This window comes from Protopterus annectens, chromosome 6.part0 (assembly GCF_019279795.1).
Source record: "Protopterus annectens isolate FY-2018-M chromosome 6.part0, PAN1.0, whole genome shotgun sequence".
NCBI lineage: Eukaryota > Metazoa > Chordata > Ceratodontiformes > Protopteridae > Protopterus > Protopterus annectens.
This window is the reverse complement of record NC_056737.1, coordinates 267,146,291-267,162,945: the sequence shown is the minus strand read 5'-3', so window position 1 is coordinate 267,162,945 and position 16,655 is coordinate 267,146,291. Positions and strand designations below refer to the sequence as shown.

The 16,655-nt window shown below is 38.9% G+C and overlaps 1 protein-coding gene across 1 annotated transcript in view; it reads left to right on the top strand.

Annotated features, from left to right (window-relative positions):
* Positions 1-16,655, top strand: part of LOC122804254 (cytosolic phospholipase A2 zeta-like) — a 1,019,603-nt gene that overhangs the window by 836,575 nt on the left and 166,373 nt on the right. The window contains exon 19 of the mRNA XM_044074015.1: positions 12,040-12,229. Within this exon, the coding sequence (XP_043929950.1) occupies positions 12,040-12,229 (190 nt within the window). The remainder of the gene's footprint in view (positions 1-12,039; positions 12,230-16,655) is intronic.

Here is a 16,655-nt window from a genome sequence, read left to right as displayed (position 1 = left end):
AAGTGGTGAAAAAGGGGGCACAAAGAGGGTAGGACAGTAGGAAAACAAGCTCGGGTTTTGCAGGAGGGATGTAGGAAAGGCCCATAGCTGCCCATTTCTTTGTCAGCAACAGCTGTGCATATGTTTGTAATTTGGTGTGAAATTTGAAACCTTCCACCCCTGAGAGAGGTGTGAGGACAACAATAATATTTGTTGTACAGCCAGTTGTATTTGCCAGTTTACATGTCCAGCAGACATGTGAGCAAAATGGGCAGCTATGTATGGGGTGTAATTTTTTTGTGGGTACAGAGCGCCCTTTTTTTCTTTTCAGGTGAGAGTGGTATGTCAGGTACAGGAAGTCGGTATAGCTGGGGAAGTAGGTAGGGGAGGTTAACAGACAAGACAAACAAGACGCATACAGGGGTGGTGTATGACACATGTGCGGGGGGGTTATACAATTGACGGGGATGGATGTTTGGATATCTCGAGCCCATGAGCCCACAGATGGCAACAGTGGAACTGAGATCCCTACCCATGGGCAGTTGCCACTGTGCCTTCACTGCCCACGACGGGGCTGTGCTGGGGCCTGTGTAGGCCGGGCAGCAGGCACGCCCGTGATTTGTGCCACCCATGCCTCAAACTGGCATAGGGGCCCAAGCACAGCATGCCGGATCTCCCTACGCACCACAGTCTGGACACTACGGAGGGTGAGTGGATGTTCTCCTCCGGCCATGCTTGCAGAGGGGGGACGAGCCCCATCCCCTGCAGTGCTTCCACCTGCAGGTGGCACAGGGCCACCGGAGGAGGGTCCGGCCTGGGCACTACTGCCAGGTGCACTCACCAGCTGAGGTGGGAGAGGTGGGTCCGTTGGAACCCGCCTTCCCTGTCGTCCTATGTTTTGCATTATTTTATGACAGTTTGGGTTAGTAACGTACAATACCATTCACAATTAGTTGTAACAGCATGCATTAGTATTCCCATTAACCAAACACCCATAAATTCAAGCCATTGAACAGCAAGCATAACACATGCATAATTTGAACAACAGTACACAATCCAACAACATGCAGGGTTGATTCATGGCAACAGGCCATCAGGTTTGGATGTATGAACAGAGCACATGCATCAACGTACATGCAAATATGTATGAACCAACAGGACAAATGTCCAGGGGTGTTAATTGTGAATGCACATACCCATTTCACGTGGAATGGATTATTTGTGGTTATAGGGTAGGGTGAAGAAATATTTCATTAACAACTTCAAATACCTATACATATGCTGTACATTTCTACTAGCTGCAGATATATACACACTACAGGTCTGACTACAGTTTCCTATGTGATAACTTATTCAGGTTGGTGATAGGAATGTTACTGCTACATCAATATACATTTCATATTTATTCATACACATTCATATCTGGCTCTGTTCAGCTACATCATCCTGCTACATTTGCTTTATATGGCTATAGACAACTGTGGATGTTTGGTATTTCATACACCCATACTATCTGCATATTGCAAACTGAGAGCAACATATCCAGATTTTGGGACACACATTCCAGCTTCAGTACTTTTTTCAACACATGTTGCTGTTTGGTTCTGCCTGTCACATTCATTTCATTCTGTACTGACTACAGTATACTTAATTCAGGAGTTATTACTACTTTATTGGTCGATTCATACCTCTTTCTCACACTCTCTCACTTGTTTTATTTTTACAATTCAGGATGGTACTTAATTCTAGGCTTTATTGACATGTTTTACTTTTAGTTATAACAATCCTTTCCAACAGTCTCACTTGTGTCATGTTTCAGAATTTAAACAGGGATATATTTCACACATGTGTTTTACTCAGCTTCTGTAGCTGTACTTTTCAGCCTGCTGCAGGTTATGTACTATTATATTACAGGTGGGACATCTTTATTTCAGGCTTGTTTCATTTTTATTTTTGGATTGCAGGCTGCATCACACTTTTGTAATCAAGCAATACTTGCAAACTCTCTTACACTGTTACTTGCACATTTTATTAATAAGTGACTACACTGCACTCTTTTGCAAGCTGTCATACTTATATTTTTTTACAGTTACAGGGAGAGAATTACTGACCTGCCTGGTGGCACAACCGCACCAGCCTATCAGCATAGGCTCGACAGTTTGCAGAACGGGCACCTGCAGCTGCGATATAAATTAAGTAATATTGGAATACACATCTCCATAATATCAGCTAGGTTACTTTCTTACATAAATAATTACATGTAACTTACTCAGTAGTGGGGCGTTGGGCATTTGCCGGGCGTCCTGGATTCAACGGTTCAGTTTGTCCTGCTTCCATCTCTTCAGGTCTGCATGGTGGTGACGGACCTGTTCACCAGTCCTCGGTATTCCTGTGGCACTGGTGAGATCATGTGCCAACCGGTCCCACGCCTCAGACCTATATGCTCCCCACAGGACCTGGCCCTGCATGAGTTGGGCCTCATGATCATGAACGAGGAGCCAAACCATATATTTGGACTCCTCAATGCCCCACCTCTGTGCTTGAAAGCAACTACCCTCTCCTACACCTGCCATCCTGGCTGCAAGTCGGTTCCACAATCAGTTATGCTGTGTATTCCTGCCTATGGGGCTTATATATGCCGTTTTTCCCGCACTTATCTGTGATTGGCCATTTTGGAATTGTATCAGCTTCACAAAACCTGCTTTGTCATGCTCCTCTTTCTATTCATTCCTATATATATGCTATTACTGCATTTCTAAGAGCAACTGTTATGGCTTAGTGGTTCAGTACTTTGACTATGGTGCATGGTATCCTGAGTTCGAGCCTGGCCATTGCTTTTTATATTTTATGACTTTCTACACAGGCTAGGAGGTGTGTCTGTGTAAAGGCAGTTTTGATACTGCTTGCTCAACGTTGCCCGTCGGTTAGCTTGTTGGCGCGGTGCGCAGCTCCACGCAAATGGGTCACGCTGGTTTACACGTCATTTGGCTGGCAGCACGCATATTATGCTCAGTTCAGCTATGGGCACACAGTTTCAGCATGTTAGAACTCTGCTCAACCCTGGGCACTCATTTTACACCTGTTAAACAACTGCTCACCTACTGGCACTCATTTTACACCTGTTAAACCACTTCTCACCTATGGGCACTCATTTTAAACCTGTTAAAACACTGCTCACCTACAGGCAGATATACTCAACTTGTTAGACTGTAGCTCAGCTATAGGCACATCTGACATTTTTTTTATTTTTTATTATCTCACATTTCTTCAGAATACATGGCCCATTTCATTACATTTTACATAAAATATAATTTTATATATGTGCATATATGTCAGGGAATTGTTTTGTGCTTATTTCACTAAAAATAAAAATTGATGTTGTGGGGGCTTGAACCATGACTGCCTCCTCTTCAGCCAATGTCTCTACCGCTACGCTATTGCTTCTTGGCTTACTTTGCATATTTAGTTCTTATATGCTTTTCCACTGACTGCTAACTGTGGCTAAGCAATGGGCACGCCTGCGCAAATGAGCGCGCTCACGGGCAAACATCTTTACAACTTATAAAAAAAAATATAAGATGTTCATTTATACATTTTATGGTCATAGTCTGTGGGGGCATGTGTTGTGTTGTGTTTATTCACATTTACACAGACTCTGTCATGGGGATTTACTTTCGGGACTTTTACTCTTCTGGGGGCGTGTCTGTTTGCAGGGCTCGCCCTATGGACACGCCCCCTACTGTCTTACACGGACCGTGTTAACCTTAAGTGTGATTCAGCATGCCCTCATGCATATGCATGGCATGCTGACGTCACACCGTTTAACTGCAGTCTCCGTGTAAGCCTTGTAACTCTTACACGGAGGCTTCGTGAATCCTGCCCTTTTTCTATAAGCTTCAGGTGTTAGTTTAAAACAATCTAGAAAACATTTATTAACTTTAACATAATTCAAACAATCTACATCTGACAATTTTGACATGGCCTGAACAGCTTTACCATGGAGTAAGGGAGTCAGGAGCCGAACTCATATCTCACAGTCAACATCATATTGTCTACATCCCCTCTCAAAAACATAAATAAAACTATCAAATTCATCCCCATACCTATACTTAGGAAAAAATGTACTGAACTGTATGGCTTTTGGGGTCCAGTTATTCCCTTCCCCATTACCTCCATGACTGTATCGAAGGGTAAGAAGCTCCACTTCATGCCAGTGCTATCTTTCATTCTCCTCAGCTTCTAAATGCCTCAGTCTCTGTTCGGTCTCCAGCTGTTTGGTCTCCAGCTCATATTGGTAGTGCTTTTCCTCAGCCTCTAGATGTCATATTTGCTCCTTGGCCTACAGACATTGGGTCTCCGGGCACAGTTTAGCCTCAGTTTCCAGTCATATGGTCTCTAGGCATAGTTTCTCTGCTGATTCCAGTTCAAAACGTTTGGCCTCAGGCTCAAGCTCTCCAACTCCAGACGGATTCTCAGGTCCCACATGAAAATGTGCATGGTCCCATCTCAGCAGGCTGCACATCACCAACACCAAACTAGATAGCCACTGAATGGGTGGTCTGAGCTATGGTTGCAACCAAGGCTGAAATCATTGCTATTTGGTCAGGTTGGCATATACTAATCCTCTGGATTCACACTCCTTAGCCAAGTGGATCTTTGACAGCTTGCTAAAATCTTCTGCTGACATCCTTGATTGCTATTCTTGACTATCTAACTAAAAAAATAAAACTGTGGTGGTTTGAAATGCTGAATGTTTACCTTGTGGCTGTCAAGACTGCACACCTTAATGACAACTACCCAAAGGCTACTGGAATCCATAAAATCCCACACCGCTGGCAGCAATAAATGTGACATCTGGATATATCCCACCGGACTGCCAACAATTAATGTGACATCCCTTATGATCCTGGGTCAGTAACTAAGGAGCCACAATCCTCACCACTGACTCCACTGTGAGACTGTCACTTAAGCAGGAGTAATATTTCACAATTCCTCGCTAAGTGCACAACAGGAAGATGCTTTATTTTACTGGAACTGGACTATATACCTTTCTACATCCCAAATGTATTCCTTATTACACACTTCAGAGCAATGTGCCCCAGTTTAAGACCTCTGATACACTCACAATCAAAGTAAATATAAATATCACACATCCAAACAGTTCTGGGAAAGCCTGACACAGATTTCCAGCTGTTTCCCTTCCCCAAAATAATATGGTGATGCTGCCACCAATCAGAGTGTTGCTGCTAATTGCTGAAGCCTAGGTTTAGTCGATAACCGAGAATGAACATACTAAAGCACTAACCCTGAACAGCTAATACTACAGTTTAGGATCAGATATGCTAAACTGTAGATCAGGAATGGAACAGAATAACTGGGGTGATTTTACCACAGAACAATAAACAAACCTTGGGACAGAAATACTAGCTTAATACAGCTAATTTTTAGAGTCACATTTTTTCACAACTTAGGACACTTGCACATACCACAGTTACTGGTTTCTGGCCACAACAGTTGTAACTTATAGAAGCAGTGTAGTCACTAAGCAGTAATGCTGAAGTAGTGCACCTACCAAAGTCTCACTTGTTTGTTTTAAGCTTCACAGCTGAAACTAAGTAAGCATATCTTAGGAAATAATGCTTGAAATGTTTGTTCAAGTATAACAGACTCAAATAATACCTGTATCTCTTTCAATGTTCACTCTTAATTATTTAAAATAAATGTAGATATAAACACTGTTCTTTTTTTTATAAAAACGTATAGAAAATGGTTGTTCATCATTGCTTAAACCTGCTGATTCATCTTTCAAAATATATTTTTGCATTTGTGAAATGTAATGTATTTTTTTTTAGCTTTCCTTGAAAATACCTAACTGTTCAACATTCTTTTTAAATTCCATATTTTTCCAAAACTTTGCACATTTTGCTTCTTTGCTAGCACAGAATGAATTGTCATGATTTTCACTGTTATACTGATAACAAAATGCATTTTAACTTTCTGTATAGTACCAGCCTGTATGTCATGCTTCCTTGCCTGGTGCATATGCCTCTAGCTGCAGCTTCATATTTAAGGACATTTTGAATGCCTCAAGAATTATTAAACATATTTCAGAAGTCGACCTATTTGGATGCGTTTCACTGCAAATGTCGCTCATGAATCTATCTGTTTCCTTCCATTTTAAGCCATATTTACAGTATACAGTAAACTACATAAGTCCAGCAAAATGTTACTTCACTGTCTTGTTAGTTATCTGGTAAAATGAATTTAAATATTTCTCCAAATACCAGTGATTTTTGGCACAAAACATCCTTTCAGCATTTTAACATCCTGTTCATAGGATTCATCATTAGAATTTTGTGGCTAAAGCAGGATTTGAAGTAAGCCATATATGGACACACAACACTATATGATGTCACCACGTGCTGCTTTGTCATTCACCACAAAACTGCTGAATGCATTCTATGTATGCAGACAGTGATCCCTTCGTGGCTTTAAATTATCTGATTCTTCCCAAATGAACCACCATAATTCTTATTTTCACTTTTTTTCTTTGCATGCTATATACTTGGAAGGATTTTGTGCAGATACATATAAATATATTTAAAACCACTTTATGCCCAGGCAGAGCATTGCTTGAACATAGTCTGGGCTGATGTACTGTACAAATGAACATTGGTGTTACTTAGGCGGGGGTGCATGGTTTTACATTTAGGGAGCTATATGCACTACGTAATTCACCTCATACTTTATATATTTGATCCTTCACTGGCAGCTACCTGAATAGCTGTTTCCAGAAAATAAATCCTATAAATGTGGATATATGTGCATCTTTTCTGATGTTTCAGATTACAATCATACCTCTGTCTCCTCACCTCCTCCAGTTTGCCACAAAGCAGTATTTTACAATAACATAGGCTTCTACCTTTAGGTGGCCAAGAAGTTTTCCCAAAACTGCTTTCTAATGTATGCAGCCCATAGCTTTGGTCCTTAAAACGTTCATCTTTCATCTTTTCTTTATACATTCGATGCCCATCTCATAACCATATACTAATCAAGCCATCTTATTTGTCTTATTCTCCTCAAGTCACTAATAAAGACTTGCTTTTAGTAGGGAAAAAAATCAGTTGTACTACTTACAAATCTTCATTTTTTTAAAACTTTTTATATTTTGTTATTCTCTTTATAGGGTTTAAATTATTCAGATTACTATATTAAGAAAATTTGAAACAGCCTGTCTCGGGTCTTCTGAGAACAAATTAACTTAGCTGAGTAAACTCCCAATCCCAGCGGTAGTAATTATGAGATTAGTTTATAGTGACAAGTGCATCATACTTATAGCAGATGATTATAATTGGTTTAGGGAAGTATTACTATCCTTTGACAGGCTAAAAGTGCATTACATTGAACCAATATGTACATTAATGGAGATTATACTCACAAACAACTATTTTACATTTTGATGGAGAAGTCTTTTATCAAAAGAAGGGTGTGTAAGGGGGCAGCAGTAGCTCCAATATAGGCTAACGTGGTTTTGTGTTGGTGGGAAACCTCTACATAAGAATAAGGAAAAAAACATATATTTCCATACTCACAAACAACTATTTTACATTTTAATGGAGAAGTCTTTTATCAAAAGAAGGGTGTGTAAGGGGGGCAGAAGTAGCTCCAATTTAGGATAACGTGGTTTTGTGTTGGTGGGAAACCTCTACATTAGAATAAGGAATGAAACATATATTTCCATATGATCAGAAGATATGTAAGATTTATGGCTATCATTTTCTTTTCATGGAATGGGTCATATAGGCATTTTTTCTACAATTCTTTCATAACTGAACGATGCCACATATTTTTAATACTGAAATTTAAGTAGTTGCATGACAAAATGAAATTCTTGGGAGCACTGTTTAAGAAGAACAGTTCAATCAAAATAAATTCTGACATTTATAGAATGTTGATGTAATGCTCTTCCTTTCTCCATTATGATAGTGGGTCCTCCAAGTGGTTGAAACAAATGTGATTACAGGACAGATAATACATTTATCTAGATTAGCTTTTGATTAATAGTTACACAGAGAGATGAATGTTTTAAAGAATGTATTCAGTGATAGTTGGTACCCTGGGAACAGTACAGTGAATGTGGCGAGTGACCCAGATTTTACTTCAATACTTGTGAAATCCATCAAACAGAACATTGTTAATGAAAATGAAGCAAAGGGTGGCAATTTCTCCAGGGTTATGGTTATTACTTGTTTTATTGGTGCTAACACTGTCAATAATACGATTATTAAGAAAATCTGACCCATTTTGACTTCTAACCCAGAAACTTCCACAAGAATGGAGCATTAGCCTTAATTTTTTCTATAAAAATGGATGTTGAAGCATTGCTTTGCAAGGAGGCTTTAGTTGGGAGGGAAAATGAAATGAAGAAATGTGGAAAAAGGAGTCGGTGCAGATTTATTCCAGATGTTTCCCACATAACAGTGGGCATCTTCCTCAAGCCTACAGATATAAATGGTAAACTGAACTTGTGTACACATGGTGTGGCATACATTGCAAAGCGCATGACATGTGAAGGCTGTTATGTGGGAAAACTGAGAGAACACGGCAGCTCAGAATATATAAACATGTATATTTTGTTAGGAAGAAAGACAACAGTGCGTTGTATAAGCATCTTCTCACTTGCATGAATTTAAAAAAAAATAATTTTTAATAATAAAAAATAATGATGAACTATTGGGAGTTGATGAGAAAACAATTTTGAGTATAAAGAAGTAATTTGGCAGTCAAGGCTCAACACCTACGTTTTCCCAAGGTTGAATGACAACCGATCTATTATGAGTGTTTTAGCAATGAGAACAGCTTGGTTGTGAAAAATACCTTGATGTTTTCATGTACCATTATTTTTCAAACAAGAAAATAATTTTTACACTATTTTGTAATTATTCTTTTAAGTTTACAAGTTTAATTATGATAATTGCATATTATGATGTTATAATTCTGTTTATATGCCTTTAAGAGATTTTTAATCAATTTATCATGTGACCAATTTCAGCACTGTAGAATATTTAAATGTGGCAGTTCTTGTTGTTATACATTTTGAAGATGTCCTGATGCTTGACATGGATGAAAGCACTCAATAAAGTTTTCATTTCTTGTACTGTGCTGGCCAGTGGAACTTTGTTTTGGAACTGGGACAGTGGCTATGTGCAATCTTTTTTGGAGTTTAATTCATTTTCCTCTCAAATCCCTCCAAACATGCTGGTTAAGTAGGAAGTAGGATACCTGCTTGAACTGTTGGTAACCTAGATTTGATTAATGGCCAAAGGGTTAGATGGTTGTGGGTAGAAGGGAAGTGAGCACCCTGAGACTTGCAACCCTTTCTTAGAAATAAGGAGGCAAATGTAACTGAACAGTTATAAAGAAGACCAAAGCATACAAATACTACAAAACACCAAAAATAATGTAGACAAGTATTTACAACCATCCAGTTTAGACACCATAAGTCATGTCTGAATTATCCCTGAAATTTTCAAACATTTGTAACTACACAAATACACTTTTCTTAACTGGTTTGTAAGTGATTACTGTACTAACAACTTTTTCAGGGCCTTTTAAAGAATAGCCATGCTTCCCAAATGTACTTGACAAGTTTTGATACCCTGTAGTTTTTTTAAGGGGTATATGTAGGTTTAAGGAAAATTTGGGGCTTTAATGTTACTTCACTACCACCTTTTGGAGCCAGGAGCATAGCAGTGGGGAGCCAAATTTGAAAGTTGAGCATTATGCATGAATATGTGCCCAACTATATCACTGCAAACTGTGCTCCCCAGAAGAATTAAATGGTAGTGCATCATACAAGAAATGTTGTTTAAAATGTCATAGTTTTAGGTTCCTCCAGTTCTGTTATTTTTCTTATAAAGGGTTGACTAGGTGGGGAAACAATTGCACATATAATCTGCATGCAGGGAACTTGGGACCTTATTTCAGCGGAAAGTTAAGCACGATTTTCAAAAAAATTTTTTTTTTCACTTGTTTCAAATGGCCATGATTTCTGAAAGATTCAAAAATGAATTCTGCAAAATGTGTTTCTGGCAGCCTGCTGGCACAGATATAGGGCATTAATCTTGGCTGCTGGTGATCCTGGATCAGTTAGTTACCCAGAATCATTTAGTTACCTTGACAGCCAAATAGTAGTCTAAGGAATTAGAATGGAATGACTTCAGGGAGGGGAATGTCAGTGAATGTTATGTTGATGTGTTGTTCACTGTAGAGAATAAAAATATATGTAGCAAAGCTTTATGACATTGCTAAGGGTCAGAGGAGCACTTTTTATGCTGCCCACATGGGCTGTATGCATTCATTCATGCTTGTGCTATTGCAGTTGAGTGTACTGGGGTGTCGAAGAAAGCATAAAACAAAATTCCAGCAAAGCTGCAGTGTAATGGGTAGTCTTGTCTCCAGCTCACAATGTGAGGACTGGATTTCAAACCTGCACATTGCCAGTCTTTTCCACATGAAGATGGGAGAACTTTCTGAAAGATGAGTCAAATCTTTTGACAATTAAATAAAGTATGGGGTGACCAAGGAGGATTAAGTGTTGAGGTAGTGGGGCCTTGAAACTAATAGAAAACTGAGGGCAAAAAGTAACATTTTGTTTATAGTGCAGAAGTGTAGAAACTGCCTTGCCAAATACACCCCCACCAATAAATAAATAAATAACACAGACAATACACACACACACACACACACACACACCTATCTATCTATATATGTATATGTATGGGTCAACTTCAGATGATCGAAGTTTCAAAACATCGAACATCATATGACAGAAGACCAGATGATTATAGATTCATAGATTAGTACTAAGCTACCTGCCCTTGCAAGCCATTTGAAGTCTAGCCAATTATCCCTTGTGAGATTCAAACCCTGCATTTTGTGTTTGTAAGGTAAATACCTTCACCATTAGGCCACCCTCCTAACCCTTGAACTTTGAAACTTTGAACACCAAATTAAAAAAACAAAAAAAAACAAAAAAAGCTTTCTTTATGACCCCCACACCTCCTTCTACTTAAATATACCAATTCTGAGATTGCACTACAGTGAGAAAAATAGTAAATTTCCCATTCTGTGCTGTATGATGATTTCTATTCGGAACGTTCAAAGTTTTAAAACTTCAATCATCTGGTCCTCGGCCATATGATGTTCAAAGCTTTGAAACTTTGATCATTTGAAGGGGACCCATATGTATATATAAGTGTCTGTGTGTGTATCTGTGATTTGATATATATGTGAAGGTATCTGTATGTACATGTTTGACAAATACTTGATATTTAGGGTACAGTTCTGTCAAACTACTAAAAAATCCTGCTAGTTCAGGTGGCATAGACAGATAAAGCCAAGTGACCTGAGTTTGATTAGTGACTTGGAGGTCTGTCAGAGCGGACAAGAAAGTATGGGCATGACCATCCTGCGAGGGGATGGGTGGTGCGGCAGAGTTGGGCACACACTGCTATAATCTCTTCATGAGGAACAGTGATGTAAATTCATGGCCTGGTGACAGAGTATTAGGATCACCAAGCTACTACTTGGTGGTTACCTTCAGTGTGGGTTTGTGGAAGGATGCCCAATGCATGAGAAAGGTGTTGTGGGCATTTACAATGATGTGCATTCCTCTCTCCAGGGTTGAAATTAGGGCCATTACAAATGTCCTCATTGCTGGGATGCCAGTAAGGGCAGAAAACATCCTTAAGGCTGTCACAGTTACTCTTTGGACTGCTGTCTTCCTGAAACTAGGTAAAACTCCTGGTGTTAGGCAATAAGTGGACCATGTCCAACTGGAAAGGATATCTGCTAGACAGCAAGCATGAGCAAAAAGTATACATGAAAAAAGTTTTAAAATGTCTGGTGATACAAACCTGGAAGTTCCTCTTCAAGACCCAACATAGTCCACTTGCATTATGCAATGTCTAGTAAGTCCTCATTATTAACATCTATAGTGGAAAGCAAAAATGATGCCTCATCTAAATCATTCTTTGTTTTTATCATTTTTGTCTGCAGGGTCTGCAGCTGACAGAACAGTACTGTGCTGAACGTAAGATTAATTTTCCTAAAATTGACTTGAGTAATGTTGATGTGGAACATGACTTGAAGGAGTGCTACATGTTTGTCGATGAAGAAAATCCACATGTTCCCATAGTGCTTCACTTCCCATTGGTGAATGACACATTCAGGGAATTCAAGTCTCCAGGTCATTTATTTAATTATTTGTTGATTGATTTGTTTCTTTCTTTTGTAACTACAAGTGCTGATTCTGATTCACAATACAGTATACAGACCTTATTCAGTTTTCACTTACCTATTTTGGATGTTGGCACAATGTCCCACTTGCCAGGAAGTGTTAAACAGCAGGATTCAGTACCAACAACATGGAATTGTTTCACAAATAAGGTAATACATGCAAACATAAGGTTATTTCTTGAAATATTATAGAAACGTCCTTCAGCCTTTTTGTTTCATTAATACCATAGAAATATCCTGCTGTGCAATGTAGTGGTATCACTGGACTAATGGTACTGAAAGATGCTTGTTGATTACACAGACCTTTTTGAGCCATGTTGAAGGACTAAAGGCATAGTTATTCAAAAATTCACAGCACAGTACATTTAACACACCTAAATTTTAATTGAACAGAACAGAGTGGCTCTTTATCCAATGGAAACAGCAGAATATAATGTCTCAGTGCAAGGACTGACTTTAATTTACCAGAAGTGCAAACAGTAGTCACGAGGAGCTTTAATGCATTCACTGAAGAACGTCAGGTACACTAATGCATGTTAGGGACATTCTGTGAAAACCAAATGCTTTCAGTGAGCATTAGGCAAATTTAATGGACAGCAGTTAATAAATGAGCATCCAGAAAGAATTTGTCAGGAAGATTTTTAGAATATTGTTCAGACTTACAGATATTTTGACAAAGACAAAATTATCCATTATCCACATGGCAAGTATGTCTGCATGAACTGTTCAGGTATTTAAATAATTTTGTCTGGTATTCCCCATAGTTCATCACATTTCAGATATTAGAAGGGATCTAATTTAGGTAGTCAGACCCATCTTGCTAAATCCTTTTTTCTCAGTGACCATCTTAAAAACTAGTATTTTGAACATCAAGATTCTCTGATCTTGTGATGTCGAAGGCTGGTGCTGAACTGGAACTTTTAACTTTTGTGTTAGAGGGAAAATATTCAAGTTGGAACTTAAAGATAGGAGTTGAAAGTATTAATGTGTTTCTAGTGGTTATAGGAAGCCAGTTATGCATTAATAAAAGTAGTGATGCTTATTGGATTCTAACAAGGTAATAGACTTACAGGTCTCATTGAAGGATATTTGCAACACATACATAGTCTTAGAGGAATTTAATACAGTGAGATAGATGAAAGAATTGATGCCAATTGCACTGTGCCCTTCAGGGTTATGTTGTTTGTGATTTTTTTTAACTGAATCTGTGGTATTTCACAACATTATCAACAAATGTCACCAGGGAGCTAGAAAGGCAAGGCTGCAACTACCCACATCAACCTGGTATTTAAAAATAGTAGTTTGATTTTAGGGCTATTTATTCTTAACTTATTGCACAAAATGCACTCCTAGCGCTTGTTGAATTCCACTTGCAGTAAAGGTTTAGATTTTAGAAAGACAAGATTGTTAGCAAAGAGTTTTAAGTGAGAATCGGGGTGAGTGGGACAAGAAGGCCGAATAAAATTGATAATAAAACACTGCCCTGGTTACCCCAGTTTTAAAAATTACAATATGAGATAATTTGGTGGCCATAATCACTTAATATGTTGACAGTTGGGTGGAACCATCCCCAAAGCCAATACTCTTACACTTGGATATGAAATGGGATTGATATACCAATTCAACCGACCTGTTAAGGAATAAAAATAGCACGTGTTAGCTGGCCCTTTTTAGGTCTATAAGATGAGCTACATAGCATAATAAGCTGTAGTTACTGGGTATTACATCCTTTATGAAACCCATGCTGGACTAGTAAACCATATTCATTTAGAAAGTTCACGGACATGTACATACTTCAGACTTTCAAAAGATTGTCAGTTAAACTAAGATATGAAATACCTTTATAGTCCTAGAGGGATGTTGGAGTAGGCATTTGGGTAGTGGGATGATAATTATATGCTTAAATATAGGGATAATTGTGGTAAGTGCTAGGTTAAATATGCAGACTTGATGACCTTGAGATAACTGGGGCTGCCTAACAGAGGAAGTCATGGTCAGGCCATGTACAGGTACCGTCTTAAGGAGTATAAATACTTTCTTTTCTCTTACCTATGTTAGAAGCAAGATGCTGGTAGTATGCTAAAAGGAGAGGCTTTATTTGAAAGGGGAGACTGGTTCGCAAGTTATGGGAGGGAGCTATTATTACACTGAATTTTTTTTCATATTATATTGTATCATATTACATATTGTATCACATCATTTCATATATGCCCCAGGATTCAGCAAACTTCCATGCAGGAATAGCTGACTCCTGCACGCAAGGGACTGTTCCCGTTCAGCACAGCAGCATGCCATGCATATGTATCAAGGCATGCTGCCGTGCTCTAAAACTGACATGGTTCTGTGTGCAGGTGCAGGGGGCGTGTCCAAGAGCAGTGCTCTTACAATACACATGCCTCCTGCACTCCAGAATTGCCATTCGGTAATCCAAAATGAGAGAGGATACCTCTCAACCCTGTAGAGCACAAGCATTGGCCAAAAATGAAAATGTTGGGGGGACAAATAGAGACACATTTTAAATATAGCTCTTACAAACAGAAAGTTGATAGAATAACAGGTTTTGCATTAGCATGAATTTTCAAAGGATGTGCAGACTTAAACTCAACTGTTCGTCATATACACATCCGAAAATTCACACTAATGCCAAACCTGTTATCCCATTAAAATGAAACAAAATTAAACCACATATATTTTCATTTTTTTTTTTTGGGCTGCAATAAAGTTTAAGCATAGCTGAGCAGGTGTGTTCTTTGCGTACCTGTGCTTAGCATAGCTTAAATACCTGAAGGAGTTAAATAGGAAAATATCAGCTAAGCAAGTAATCCAAAATAGTGTAGCGGTTAGAGCTGCAGCTTTGCATGAAGGCATTCATGGTTCATGCCCCACTGAAGTTTTTCATTTTTATATGTGAAAGAAGTTGTAAAAGTCATATGTTGTAATAAATGAGGTAGTAAATAATATTTATATAAATAATATTTATCACCCAGGGTAGTGTAGTAGAGAATAAGGTGTCAGTCCAGAAAAGATGTGAAACCCCCATATAAACACAAGTGCATCATACAGTATAGTAACACAAGAATAAATGTAATGAAAGCACATAGGGGATGTCAGGGAAGGTAAACAAAATTATAATATGTCAGGAATGATGAATCAATCCCATGCAGCTGATAGTCTATTAAATAAAACTTAAGCAATGCTAAGCATTGGACAGCTATGTTTACTGGGTGCAAGCATTGCTTAAAAATGAATGCTAAGCAATGAGTAGCCTAGCTAAGCAGATTTGCCCATTGGTAAGCAGTGCTGACCCTACCCCTTTAAGTACTGCCAACCTTAGCTAAGCATGTTTGCCCATAGCTTAGCTTAGCTCAGCATATTCAAAACCATCCAATCGAGCAAAGTGTGGGAAACTTTCCATATTTAAACCTCACAGGCAGGAATACAGCTCATAACCAGTTGTAGCTATCCACTGTAGGCAGTATGGCTGGTGTTGGAGAGGGTATGTGCTTTTAGGTGCAGCGCTGGGGTATACAGGAGTCCAAGGTCATGGTAGGACTCCTTGTTAAAAAATATGATGTGAGACTGCTGCAGGACCAGTACCAGGGCTCCCAATACAAAACAGAGACCTGGGAAAGTCTCACCCATGATCTCACCAGTGCCACTGGCATCTTTCGGACTGGTGAGCAGGTCTGACACCATTATGCTGACTTGAAGCAGAGAAAGAAGGAGCTCTTGGACGAGTGGGTCCAAGAAGCATGGCAGAAGGGTGATGTCCCAGGCAAGTGTAAGTATTCATATCAATAACTGTTTATCAAAGTCCAGCCTGTGTATGTGATGGATAGATATGCATAAATGTTTCTCCATCTTCTTTACAGCTCCAGCTGAGCGGGCTGTGAACCAGAAAACCCATGCAAGCAGGTTGCAAAGGCTGCATCACAAGCCTGGTGAGTAACAATTTAGCTTGAAGTATTCATACCAAATAAATATAAAGGAGTAGAATGTCACCTGGCAGTATTAAAAATGGGTATGGTTTGTACTGAATAAACCAGACAATATTACAGTAATGGTCTCATATAGGTTATATATAAATAAAACTGTAACTGCCTGTCAATAAAATTCAAAACCCTGGACTGGTTGTGTTTACTCTGGTATTGTATGAATTGAAATGTGTACAGGTTATGCACAGCAACTATAGCTCTGAAAGCATTACATAATCAAGTCTCATCTGACAAAGTTAGTGCCTCTGTAAGACATGAGATTAACTGATATGAAATGTTTCATGCACCAAGATCTGATATCTGAATAGTAATATTGTGCTAGCCCCTGTTTTCCACACTGTGCTGTGTCAAAAGGTATGTATAGGAATGTATTTAAAAGAA